The sequence below is a fragment of the Lygodium microphyllum genome, chromosome 9 (genome assembly GCF_053477565.2).
Source record: "Lygodium microphyllum isolate KBCC chromosome 9, Lygodium_microphyllum_v1.1.10, whole genome shotgun sequence".
Taxonomy (NCBI): Eukaryota; Viridiplantae; Streptophyta; class Polypodiopsida; order Schizaeales; family Lygodiaceae; genus Lygodium; species Lygodium microphyllum.
In genome coordinates, this window is record NC_141143.1 from 129160908 (window position 1) to 129174972 (window position 14065).

The 14065-nt window shown below is 40.9% G+C and overlaps 1 protein-coding gene across 2 annotated transcripts in view; it reads left to right on the forward strand.

Moving 5' to 3' along the window:
* PGM (phosphoglucomutase) overlaps positions 1 to 13127 on the forward strand; it is a 35650-nt gene extending 22523 nt beyond the window's left edge. For both annotated transcript variants that reach the window (XM_087685130.1, XM_087685131.1), the window contains exons 11-22: positions 10409 to 10487; positions 10595 to 10659; positions 10743 to 10810; positions 10897 to 11015; positions 11259 to 11333; positions 11511 to 11626; positions 11727 to 11868; positions 11996 to 12077; positions 12171 to 12217; positions 12301 to 12378; positions 12519 to 12624; positions 12731 to 13127. In XM_087685130.1, coding sequence (XP_087541256.1) covers positions 10409 to 10487; positions 10595 to 10659; positions 10743 to 10810; positions 10897 to 11015; positions 11259 to 11333; positions 11511 to 11626; positions 11727 to 11868; positions 11996 to 12077; positions 12171 to 12217; positions 12301 to 12378; positions 12519 to 12624; positions 12731 to 12798 — 1045 coding nt within the window. In that variant the 3' untranslated portion in view covers positions 12799 to 13127. The remainder of the gene's footprint in view (positions 1 to 10408; positions 10488 to 10594; positions 10660 to 10742; positions 10811 to 10896; positions 11016 to 11258; positions 11334 to 11510; positions 11627 to 11726; positions 11869 to 11995; positions 12078 to 12170; positions 12218 to 12300; positions 12379 to 12518; positions 12625 to 12730) is intronic.
* Positions 13128 to 14065: the final 938 nt, after the last annotated feature.

The window sequence follows — 14065 nt, forward strand, 5'->3', positions numbered from 1 at the left end:
TTGAGGCTTTGGGGCCTGATTCAGATGCTGAAGAGGGGGAAGAAATGGTTCCATGTATTGAGATGGTGGTCCCTTGTTGCGAAGTTCAACCTGGTCGTGATGTGCAGCTACCAGTCAAATGCAGCAAACATGCTTCTGATACTTTGATGGAAGACACAGGGAAACCTTTGCGAGATGATCACAGCCACACTCCTATGCAAAGGTCGCGGCTACCATTGAGGAATCTCAAGATTTAGACTAGGAACACTTGTTGGAGTTTGCTAATACGTTATTGGGAGACTATGTCCAGCACAATTGTGAGACCTTCCTTGTCCAGGATTAGGATGATGCTTTGGAAGCTATTGTGGATACAAAGACAATGTTGTGTTTATTTTTGGCATTTTATGAAAGAGGGCTTATCCTTTTCTTTATAGGCTGGAATCCTAGTGATTTCTTGGATTCGCCACCGTTGGTTGAATTCCCTTCTATTGGGTGACTGTGTGGAAGAGATTTTTGTGGGATCACAGGGTTTTTATGAAGTAACGTTAATAGCCACACTCGGTGATAATCTCCTAGCCAAAGTGCCTTTGTTTTTTTATCACTGTTTTGTTCATGCCATGCCTTGGCAACAGTTGGCCGATTTCTAGCGCTTGCTTCAATAGGAGTGCCCAGTGTTGGTAGAAGTGGAAGCTTGTCTTGTTGTGTACTGGCCTTTGCTAAAGGAAGCTATGGCAGCTATTGGTACAATCTTGGTGCCTCCTAGTTTAAGGGCCACAAATCATAGCCACGTGTTTGTAATGAGATACCTCTTGCAAGAGGCCTAATTGGCTGTGGCTAAATTGCCTTGGCATGCCATCATTGCATTTTCGTTTGAAATGGGGCACTTTTGCTGGTCACTGTTTCTCTTGTGGGCAGTTGGGGCATTTTATGGCTGAATGCCCTACCCAGAAAAACATATAGCTCCAAAGGCTAGGAGTGCCTCGGCTATTAATGAGGATCTTATGGTTGACAGTCTTTCGGATGATGAGGCCCTTGCTGTAATCAATGCAAACAAGGGGAGAAAGCCTATGCAGTCTTTGAATCACTAGGATTAGGGTGTATGCCCTAAAAGAAGCAAGAAGAGTATTGTTGACTTTTCAGTTGCTATGCTTAGCTTGTCTGGGACACTCTACATACCTATGTTCAACAAAAAGACAAGGCCCTTGTGGCATGTCCAAATAATGCCATGGTCTCGTCTGCCCCTTGGATACCTTCTATAGCAAAAGGTTCTGCGAACCGTTTTAAAGATTTGACAACGAGACTTACCTTGACACATGGGGTAAGGTGCTTACGCCATGGGATCGCCGTTATCCAAGGTTCGCCCCAAAAAAGGGAGAGGATCCCTTTATCTCAAAATCGGCAAGCTAGAGGATGAGAACTCATTTGCAATTCTGGCAGATTTTCTTCATGAGGGAACTCTTGAATTGCTAGCACAAAAAGTTAAATCGAGGCAAAAGCAGCCTTGGGTTTGATTTTCTTTCTCTGAATAAATATGAAAGTTGCCACTTGGAATGTGTATGGCATTTGCTCGCATAGTAAGTAGTATGACATGTGCTGCATTTTGCATGATAATCAATGGGATGTTTTATGTGTTGTTGAGTATAAGAGTCACGACCATGCATGCAAGATTGTGGACTACCACGGGTTTTGTTTTTTTAATGCTGGGGGCTTTGTACAACATTACTTTGGTGTGCTCATGGTTATTTATGAGAGATTTCAGCTAGTCCTAATCAAGAATGATGTGTATAGTCGTTTTCTAGTGGTTAAAATCATGTTCGAAGGGGAGGTCCTATGGCTGTTGAACTTGTATGCCCCAAATGATCCCTTGTCTAGATGTGGTTTGTGGGACAGACTGGCAACTTGTTTGGCACTTGGTAGACGAGGTTTGTTGATGGGAGATTTCAATATGTGTATTGATGCGTCACAATCTACCTCTGAGCATTTGTAATGGATGCTCCCGAGAGTCGTATTTAGTAGGAGCTTGCTTTCAATTTTCTTAAACAAGATCTTTGGTTGTGGCTTTGCCTATTGGATCCGACATTCACTTTTCACTCGGCACAACATATCACTACATGGTCTAGATTGGATCGTATCTACATCGTGCATTATGATGCCTTCATGCTAGAGATCTTGGACATGCAAGTCTTGCAAAGCTACACCTTGTTGGACCATTTTCCTGTGTAGTCTGAGATGCTTGCACAGTCGAGGGTTCCTTTTGCACAGTTTTTCGGCAATCTATTATTGTGCTTCAATTTGTCTTATTTGAAGCACCTTGTTTTGAATGGTTGTATGGGGCAAGTGCTTGACCGATTCATGTTTGATTTCCTGTTAGGAGGAGCTCACTTCTTTGAGCAATTGATTGGTAATGTACTATGGGTTGCTTGACAATATAGTATCCATCATGCATCCCTTTGCAAACATCGTCGATAGGCGGAAGAGGAACTATAGCCTTAGTGTGTTTATTGCTTCTCCAATCCCCGAATGATACATTCTTGTCCTCATTGGAAATGCGCTTGGTTGATCTTATCTAGCAGTTTCAATTGAAATCTTATCAATAGGCTAAATTGAAATCAAAATCTTTCAGAGTTTGCATCCTTCCCCTGCCTGTGAGAATATGGTTAGACTATAACATCCGGATGGGCACATGGTTACAAATCAACAATCCATTGTTTGCATGTGTTGCGACTATTTTATGGAGCTTCTTGGAACGGCCCAACACCCCTGTGAGCATATTTCTACAGCTTGTCTGGCTTTTTATGATTTGGTTCGGGACCACATTTCATCTAACATACAGGTTGCATTGGAAAGTGGCATTCATGAGGATAAGGTCATGGATGTCTTATTGCACTTACCCATGGATAAAAGTCTTGGTTGGGATGGCCTCACTAATGAGTTTTTTGAGACCTATGCCACTTACGTGGCGAAACCTTTGACTGTGATGTGTCAATAGGTTTGGGAAACCGGAGCTTTGCTAGTATCATGGAAGGGGGGAGTTATTAAATTGGCCCTGAGAGTGCCATCTCCGTCAATGTTGAAACATTGGAGACTCATCTCCTTTATAGGCTCGATGTAGAAAATTTTCTCTAAAGATGTGGCTAACCGCCTTCATAGACGTCTCCCTACCATCATGCACCCCAATGAGTATAGCTTCGTTAAGCATAGAAACATTTTGCATAATGTGCTGAATGTGCAGATGGAAATTGACTATGCCAAGCACTCTAACTAGGAGGTGGTATTAGTGCAATCCAATTTGGAGAACACTTTTGATTATTTGGATTGGTCCTTTCTTGCAAAACTGGTGCATACTATGGGTTTTGGGCCGCGTTTGTCCTAGTTGATCTATACTATCAGTGCTGATACTTCTTCCAGGGTTATGTTAAATGGTGGTGTTATTGACCCCTTCCCCCTTGCATGCTCGGTCCGACAGGGTTGTCCATTGAGTGAGGCCTTTGTTTTTTGCCTTGGCAAGGCATCCAATGCTCATCATGTTGTCCCGTATGGTGAGCACTGGTAGTTGGTAGGTTTATCTCTTTCTTTTGGACAACATTTTGTTGCTTAGTTGCTAGAGTAGATGACACCTTCATGATCTTGCGTGCAGAGAAGGACAATCTTCATAAGGCATTGGATGTTTGGACACTGTTTGGGTGTGCTTTTGGTCTGCATTTTAATATTGCAAAATCATCCCTCATTAGTTGCACTAAATCTGACATCCAGTCCTTAGGATGGTAGGGGGTGCTGGTGGCCCGTGGCAATGTGATTAGACACTTGGGATATCCTTTGGGTGTTGGTGTTAAGTCAAAATACTTGTTGGAATGGATCTCCTGAAAGATGAAGGCAAGATTTATCTATTGGAAAATAGAGGTGTTGCTCTTTCATGTATGCCTCAAAGTAGCATCGACCATCATGCTACCCATGCTTACCTACTTTTTACCACGTCTACCTTGGAACACCGCTTCTTTGAATGCACTCATCAAACACATCCATTTTATGTTGAGGAAAAAGGACTCCTTGCATGTAGGTATCTCTTGGATTTCCATACAGTGAGGAGACTTATCAGATTCCTCGTGGATACTGCGACTTGTGGGGCCGGATTGAAAGGTTGATGCAGCCTATGCAGCCTTTTCCAGCACTTGACTAGGATTGCCCTCGGCAAGATTGGGATCTTGCTAGTTGTCTTTGTCTTCAAAAGGCTTCGGCTAACCAAGTGTATCATCTCTTGATTAAGGACAAGCATTGGCTGGTTACTAAAGCCAATGCGATTTGGGGCATGCATAAATCCGAGGCTTGGTGGAAAATCAAAGTGATGGAAGGATGATTGAACAACACTCCATTCAAATGCAAGGTCTTTCTTTGGAGAGATCATTGGTGGGCTTCCCCTTGCTTCGGTCCTTTCTAAGCGCCGAATCTCAAATGGCACCTGCTTTTTTGTACAACTAGTGTGGAATCTTCGCATCATAGAATTATTTCTTGCCCTTTAGCTAGGTAAATTTGGGCTCTTTGACAAATATGTGGCAAGCTATTGTTGGTCTAGCACTACACCCTTTTGATTGGGTTTTTGTTAGGGCCAAATATCCCCACCTCGGTGGAGCCACATATGAAGGTCTTGTTCCATTTTTTCACATTGTGGGGCTGTTGGCATAATTGGATCACTTGAAATGCTTTTGTCTTTGACTCTGGCGCGGGCATCCAAGGACACATAGCCAAATTAAAGGGTCTTCTATAGTAGTAGTTAGACTTGTGCAACATGCTGATCTTCTTTCTAGAAAGGATTAGCTCCTTGGCATATGGTAGTCTTTGTTGCTTCTTTGTCATGACTTTTGTACTCTTTTAGTTATTTGATATTTTGTAAAGCAAGTTTATGCATGATGGCCTAGAGCCATCCTACATCTTGTAATCATGTAATCTTGTACTTTTTTCATAATTAATACAATTACCTATTACGAGAGAGAGAGAGAGAGAGAGAGAGAGAGAGAGAGAGAGAGAGAGAGAATTTTCGTAAGGAGGAAAATTCTGTGCTAGGAGGAGTGCTAGCTACAAGTTCAACCGGATGGCTTGTTTGGGGTTGTAGATAGTCCTAGATGGTGTCATTCCTGGGCAGGCCCGTCTTTATTCTTTTCGGCATATTCGTCACCACTTTCGGGTACTATCCTTTGCCTATGCTTCGACTATTGCCTCCCTGGCATGATTGTAAGTTTGTCATTCTTGATGATTTCAAGAAAAGGTCAGCTAACCATATATATCATTAGATGGTGGAGGCCAAAAGATGGGTCACGGATAAGGCTAATAAAGTATGGCATCTTCAGGATAGCAAAAAGAAGTGGCAAGATAGATTCATGTAGCTTTGGAAATCTAAGATTCCGTATTAGGGGAAAGTTTTTATATGGAGGCTACTTATTGGGGCTCTTCCTACTGGGGATGTGTTGCGTGCTCATAAGATCTCTAATGGTAGATGTGTATTTTGTACTACATGTGATGAGACAGTGCTTCATCTTTTTGTCTCTTGCCCTGTTGCGAGACATATTTGGAGTTTTGTTTCTCGTGTATGGTTCTCCTTGACTCAGCACTGGATATCAGCTCTCGTTCGTGGATTATGGAAAAGATGGCCTCCATGACCTCTTTGAGTTTAGATTATTCTTGCCTTTTACATTTCCTTAGATGGACAGCCTTGTGACATACTTGGTGTATTCGGAATGCCTTCATTTTTTATTCATTTTTTGGCAATCATGGTCATGTGACCCGAATTCGTGGTTTAGTGTTGTGGCAAATCTCCTCTATGGTGTCTGCTGATCTAGTTCTTCTTGACATTGTTGCTCCCTGGTTGGATACTGTTCGCTCCACACTAGCTGTTCTTTCGGAGTGACATTCCTGTGTTAAGAGTCTGTGTAGACTTTCCTTTACATTTGTCATTTTCAATGTTGACCTGATGGTCTGATGTAAATATTTACTTTTTAATTCAATTATCTTCACGAAAAGAAAAGAGAGAGAGAGAGAGAGAGAGAGAGAGAGAGAGAGAGAGAGAGAGAGAGAGGGAGAATCTTCTTGCTAGGGAGGATTTAGCTCCTTGGCATACAACAACCTATGTTGCTTCTTTGCTGTGACTTTGTACTCTTTTAGTTATTTGATCTTTCGTAAAGCAAGTTTACACACAATGGCCTAGCGCTATCCTTCATCTTGTAATCATGTAATCATGTAATCTTGTACTTTTTTCGTAATTAATACAATTACGTATTACGAGAAAAAAAAAGAGAGACCACAAGAAGCTTTTGGCTCAATTATCCTTATTTTTCATTATCTTTACTTATATATGATTGTATAGTGTGTACTAGTGCAAGGAATGCTTGCCCAACCTTTAGTCATTGGCCTTTAGTACAAGGAGAATTGTGATAACCTAATCACCAATTGTGAGGAGAGTGATAAAAGATTTTAAAAAGTTTGGGGTAACTTTCAACAAAATTTGAGCAAGATTGCCTATTCTTGACTAGGAGCTTATGGCTATCAACTTGTCCTTAAGATCCTTTCTAAAATTACCATATATTAATATTATTAGTAGGAAGAAATACTCCCATTAAATGAAAATCTTCATTCCATTTGGATCTTAAGAGTCCAAAATCTAAAGCCTAAAACAAAAATGCATTTCACCTACTCATTTAGAAATTAGCATTCATGAGTTACAAATCACAATGTATAGGCTACAACAAATGGATAATACCTAATGCAAAATAAAAGTGAAAATTGATGTTCATGAGTGGGCATTCACGAGTTACAAATCACAATGTATAGGCTACAACAAATGGATAATACCCAATGCAAAATGAACGTGAAAATTGATGTTCATGAGTGGAATCCCATGGGGATTTGCATGAGGGTATTTATGTGCAATCAGAGATAGCTTTATTGTTCATCCGAGATACATGGACACCCATCTTTTCCATGGGATTAGATGTGCTATTGGCAAGTTGCGCAACTCTTGACATTAGTTAGAGATTGAGATTGGTAAATATAGATCCATAACCCCAAAGGAGCACATATGAATACTACATTTGACTTTGCCCAACATACTATGAGATTCGAAGCTACTTTCATTGTCTTTTCAAAGACGGATTTGGGTGACTATTGAGAGTCATGGATTACAATGATCACCGATGTCTTGGCCTTTTTCTCATTAAGACACGATGCTTAGAGAGATGCTCCTTGGGAGTAGAGCCCAAGGACATGGAGGACCTATTCAGAGGCAGCGTATAGATTTCTTTATGAGGGAGCCCCAGTCTCAGTCTATATCTACAAGAAGCATTGAGGAGACTCCGTTTGCGCCTAGACAAGGGACAGTGTTTGATCATTCCGTCTGGCTTGGCTGATCCAAATGTCCTAGACCACATCACAAGCATTGGCAATGCATGCATGAGGATACAAGAGATCATTGCAAAAGCTAGGCTCCATGTACCTCCATGATATTACTAATCTTGGTGCATGTACATCAGGCTTTATCACTCCTGATTGTATCAGCTAGAGTTGCTCAAAAGGGAAATGGAAATGGTTCGAAATGTTTCTTGTCCAAAACACATTTCGAGATAGGCATTTCAGAATAGGTAGGGGAAAATAGCAATTTCGGGTCATTTTGGTCATTTTGCCTCCTTGCATGCAGTTTGCACTTGTTTTTCTCTACTCTCCATCCACTTTTATTGCTGCTCACTTTCCTTAGACCCTAAATCCCTCATCCTTCAATTGCCTAATCCTTTTCCTTTCCTGTTCACACTATTTGCAGCTGTTTTCCCTTAGATTTGCAGGGTTTTCCCTCCAATTTGGATGATGCAGAGTGACTGTTTAGATCATAGATGATAGTAGATACATCATGATTCATACTATATAGATCTAAGAATCAAGTTCATGATCATTTTGGCAGCACATTCTACACTATACTTTGTAGACTTATTGATCATGCTCATGGATCATTGGCATTTGGATAATGTTGCATGCATTTATTTTTTGTGTCATAATTTAATAAGTACTCTCCTTTTTGAGTCTATATGACATAAATGGTAATATGACTCTATGATTGGTCATTGTGGACATCATCACAAATGGCACATTGTAGTCCTCTATATCGAGTTTTGAATCCTAATCTTGAAAGTTTTTGAAACTCATGGATTGTGAGTTTACAAACTTTGGTAGGATCATGTATACCTCTTGTCAAATCTCTTCTAATGTTACATGTATACTCTGTATTGTCGAGGAATTCAAGTAGTTGGTGTAAAGGTTCAAGTTGCAAATGGTATTACCCTTTTATATATGTCTAAGAGTAAAATCTTCCTAGAAATATACATAAAATCCATTTCCCTGTTTTGCCGTTTCGGCCTTGGGCCAAAACTTTGTTTCGCAACTCCAAAATGTGTTTCCATTTTCCTGTTTCCGAAACTCTAGGAAACTATGGTATCAGCTTGGGCTTTCTGTTAGCTGTTAGCTCTATAGTTTTTAAGCTTTCTTTTATTGTTCATTTACATTTGTGCGGAGTCTCCTTGTGGGGAAGCATTTGTCGCTCGAGTAGGCGGAGGTAGCCCAAGATAGTCTTCGTATTATGTTTAGGAATTTAATTGGTTTTTGTGGAAAGGCTAACGTTACAAATGATATTACCCCTCAACATACGTGCAACATGAAAATACTCCTAAACATTGCCATGCATTTTGGATCCGTGTTTCGACATTTTGGCTACGGGCCAATTCGCAACTTCAAAACACGTTTCCGTTTCCCCGTTTTTGAGAGTCCTAGCAATTATGATCCGATGCAGTGCTTGCAGGATTTTGTGTATATCCAGCTACACTCCTGCAACCCACGCCTAGAGGCCTAGGAATCTTGTGCCAAGCAAGGATTCCTTTAAAGAAGTTAATGCAGAGTAGAGTTGTTGAACAGTTCAGCAAGCTGTGACCAAGCTGAGGGACGCATGTTTACATTGCTGTCCACAAGCCCAATCAGTAGCCACACCAGGACAGCCACATGTGATAAACTGAAGAACCCATGTAGCTGCTAGAAGCAGTCCTGAATCAAATTTAACAGCAGTAGCATCTGCTGGTGTTTACGACAGTAGGAACAGGCACCAGTCAAAATGGACAGCAGTTACAGCCACCAGTACAACTGCAGGAGTTGCTATTCCAAATACAGGCATCAGAGACAGTTATTGGCGAAAGTGCTGCAGGTACACGAGATAGCCATCCTGTGTAAACGCTCTACTTGGCAACCTGTCAGATTGCAACCTGTAATCGGATGGCTGATCCTGTTTGCACAGCTCAAGAAGCCCTCCTTTCAAAAATAGTGGAAGTGTGGAACAACAACCTCCTAACAGAAAAATTCATATCCTAACAGCACTTACAAGCTCCCTGCAGCGGTGGATAAACTCACCATTGATGATAGTTGCAGAGCAAAGGTGGTGACTGCTCCAAGCAGCCAGAGATCAGCTAAACCTAGCAGCCACACCCCTGACGGTGTAAAATACAGAAATGCTTCGCTTGCCTTATACAAAACACAGTATACACCAGCAAAACAGAGCATGCAACTGTCTTATGGCCACACAACAACGAAATTAGCATAGAGCTGTGCAGTCTTGGTCTTTGCAATGGACATAGGATTGCATCAAAGAAGCTCAAAAAGCTCTCTCTGGTACCATGAAGACAAAATCAATGGAATCACTAAATGAGGGCACAATGAGAGATGCACATACACACTTGCTCTCAAGGCAAGTAAATGTGAGAAACATAATGACATGCACTGGCTGAAGTTAGAAGAGTGTAGAAGGTGGACACGTCCACATGGAAGCCAATACAAGCAACATAAGAACATGCACACATGCAGTGGCTGAGGTGAGAAGGGCCCTCTTCATCGGCAACTTTCTTTGAAACTCTTGAGAACCCTTCAGGTGCTAGAACATTGGGCTAGATGCCCCAACACAAGGGGCATGGAAGCCGAAAGGTCCTATGGCCAAAGGGGTCCAATGTATGCCTCTGGGTCACTTTCAAATGGAGATCCCCTAGAATTCATTTTGTGATCAAACCATTTTTTTTAATAAGAAACAATAAAAAGGTTTCTTCGAACACTCATGCCATAAACTAGTTTCTACGTTTTCTTAGTCTGTTTAGAAATCACATTTACCGGGCTTTCCCCAATGGAACCCTGAACAAGTTTTCCAAAATGTTTTTGCTGTCTATCACACTTCAAGTCATAAATATGCTAGCACCAAAAGGTAGGGTAATGTAAATGCCCTGTTTGATGTGAAGGTCAAAACACGACAATATTTGGCACTTTATTGGATGTCAAGTTTGAACGTTGCTACTAGCTAGAAAAGAACCTGGTAGCTTGTTGGAAGGGAAAAGCTCAAGTGAGACTAAATGATCTAACTATTCAGGTTTAAGTTCGATGCAATGCATGCTATTACTGGGGCCTATGCGAAACCCATTTTTGTGGACAGATTGGGGGCAAAGGAGGTAGCTATTGTGCTTGGAATCCTTCTGTCCCGTTTGCAATATTATTACAAGTGTAGTAGTTGCATTTTTGAAACAGTGCTGAATGATCATGCAACTGAAACTTGCAGGATTCAATCATGAATGGAATTCCTTTAGAGGATTTTGGAGGCGGTCATCCTGACCCAAACCTTACGTGAAGTCCACACTGACTTTGGGTATGAATTTTATTGTATAATAGCTGAAACAATCAATCAAGATTGTGTGTTCTACATGTAGATATGCTGAGGAGCTGGTGAAGATAATGTACGGGTTGGATGCACCAGATTTTGGAGCAGCTAGTGACGGTGGGATTTTTGAGCTGCATTTAAATGTAGAAATTGCAGATTATAGGTCTTTGCATGTGCATGTCTCATTGCCAATTTTCCTGCAGGAGATGGTGATCGAAACATGATACTAGGAAATCATTTTTTCATCACACCATCAGATTCGGTGGCTATGATTGCAGCAAATGCTCAAGCAGCGATTCCTTATTTCAAGGATGGCCCAAAGGTAAAGCAACAACCAGAGGCAAACACAGCATTTCTTGAGCCTTTGACATTGTCTTTATGAAGCGTGTAATTTATTCAAAGCTTTGTTCATTCTTCTTGTATCTGCCTGGTGAGCACATAGTTTCACTCTTAATAACTTGAAGAAAAATTTCTGCCTTTTTACTAATTGTGGAAAGTATTCAAATCTGCATGCTGATAATATTATCTTAGGGTATCATGACTCTGAGGAATCTAAGTGTTCCAGGGTCTTGCAAGATCAATGCCTACAAGTGCTGCCCTTGATCGAGTGGCTGAGAAATTGTCGCTTCCATTTTTTGAGGTATACAGCTAGATGGCATTGTATACATCTACTTGTTATTAATTGAGCCTGGTTCAGAGCTTCTAGGATATGCTATGCATTATCTCATAAGGCAATGCACATCATCTACACATCATCTATTTACCTTTCGAAAAAGATCAATTGTTGATACAAGTGTCTAATACAAGAATGACGCAGGTTCCTACAGGTTGGAAGTTTTTTGGTAACCTAATGGATGCAGGGAAGCTTTCAATATGTGGAGAAGAAAGCTTTGGTACTGGATCAGACCACATTCGTGAAAAGGATGGTATCTGGTATTATTTTATCAACAGAAACGAGGTGGCTTGTTATTATTATTACTAGTGTTGTCTTGGGCATGGGTTGCTAAAAGGCCAAAGAAAATGCATGTTATAGGGCTGTTCTTGCTTGGCTCTCAATATTGGCCCACCGAAATAAGGAGAATAAAATTGGGGAAAAGCTAGTTTCTGTTGCAGACATTGCCAAGGAGCATTGGGCGACATATGGCAGGAACTTTTTTTCAAGATATGACTATGAGGTAGGTAGCTCAAACTTTCCCATGGAGAGCTACCTTTCCAAGGATATTGTACATGAACTCTTGCCTCACTGAGGAAACTAGTTTGTTGGAACTCTTTACACTTCACAGCTGAGAGGTGTGTGTACAGGAATGTGATGCAGCTTCAGCTAACAAGATGATCGAGCATTTGCGATCACTGATCTCTAAAAGCAAGCAGGGCGATAAATATGGTAAGTTGATGTGTTTTGCCACTGAACCTGTTGAGGACCAGGATTCAATGTTGAATAGTGTACAAGAGGTTTTGATCCATTGCTATCTTTCAGGGAACTACACATTGAAGCTTGCAGATGATTTCACTTACACAGATCCAGTAAGCCAGTCATATTGATTTGAGGGAAACAACAATTAAGGCTGAATAGGCTAGTGGATAGTAATATTTGACAGTGCTTTTAGGTTGATGGGAGTGTAGCAGCCAAGCAAGGCATTCGCTTTGTTTTCACAGATGGGTCACGAATCATTTACCGCCTTTCGGTAAGTTTTGGCTTTTGTAAGGGGCATAGGGGAAGTGGATCAATCAAAACAGCTGTCAAACAGTGGAGCTGAGGGCTCAAACTCATGAGCATATGTTCTTATATTATCTTACTTAATGGTTGTTATTATGACTTCAACAGGGGACAGGATCTGCTGGTGCAACAATCAGGCTTTATGTGGAGCAGTATGAGCCAGATGTGTCGAGGCATGATTTGGATGCCCAAGTTGGTTTGAAACCTCTCATTGGTAGGTCCTCTTAACTCATGTAATCTTGAAGTCTTGAACTGTCAATTGACTATGCATAAGGACTTTGTACTTGTCTCAACTGTGTCCTGGATTATTTCGTGCTCAGATGTTGCTTTGTCACTGTCAAAGCTTCAGGAGTTCACTGGTCGTGAGAAGCCTACTGTTATCACATAGACGAGCCCCATAGTCTCATCAAGTGGCCCTTTGTAAAGCCTTGATACTTGGGTTCAGAGGTAACTGAGCTTTGTCATCACATCCTGGACATGTATTTCACATCGAAGATGTCAATTTTGTTGTCTTGGGTCGGCCTTTTTCTGTAGACAGTACAAACTGGTATTTCTCGAGTCCTACAGTTGGCTAGCTGTGATAGCTCTTAGTCATAACCTTTGTAACTTCCACAGAGTTGCAGTTATAAGTGGCATCTTGCAGTTCTATGGAACAGAGAGACCACACATGTAAAGGAAAACATATGAATGGACCAATGTTGCATTGATGCCAAGAAACTAGTGCAAATAAGTGGACCAAGGTTGCATTGATGCCAAGAAAGGGTGCAATATTGCAGTAACTTGATCGTACATTTTATTGTTTTGAAATGTGGAACCCTACTATGCATGATCACCATAACTTGCCTATCTTCTCGTATTGCTGCACGAAATCCTTTCAAAAGAGGAGGTGCCTTAGCTAAACTTGAGGATCACTAGGGAGTGTCTATCCTTATTTGGAGGAAGATTTTTATTTTTCAAGAGATAAAAGTAGGAAGAAGAGAAAGAGATGCAATCACCCAACTTCTCTTTCTCTTGTCCACTCAAACCTCCTCATGTCATGGAGACCACAAACAAGTAGGATGAAATGGACTTTGAAGGTGGTGACGAAAATGTGAAGTCTAAAAGGTGCCTTGGGAAAGATGAAGTAGCATGAAAAAGAGGATGGGTGATGAACATGAGTAGTATGAAGACAAGGTCTCATGCTTATTCTAGTGGAGAGGGGGGTGATGATCATGAGTGGTAACGAGACAAGGCCTTGGGATTGAGTCTCTATCTTCCATATATCCTTTTCAACAAGTTCTTTTTTGGGTGTACCCATATAATTCATATAGACGGAGGAGTCGATTGTCTGTGTAATTTCCTTACATCCTTTCTAACAAGTTTTTCATGTGTACTCACACAATGGCTAAACATTGAAGAGTCAATTTGTTTTGTTGAGATTAGCCTTCATACATGCTTAATGGGTTGATTCATACTTCTACTTTGGAAAAGAATATGCTAGCATGGTTTGATTGAAAGAGACTAAAATTTTAAGTGCATTTGTCAAGAGGTTAGATGAATAAGTATGCTTACAAGTATCTTGATCATTCATGAATTTTAAGTGCTATTGTCAAGAGGTTACATGAATAAACACGCTTATAGATATCTTGCTTATTCATTGAACAATAATGGTATGT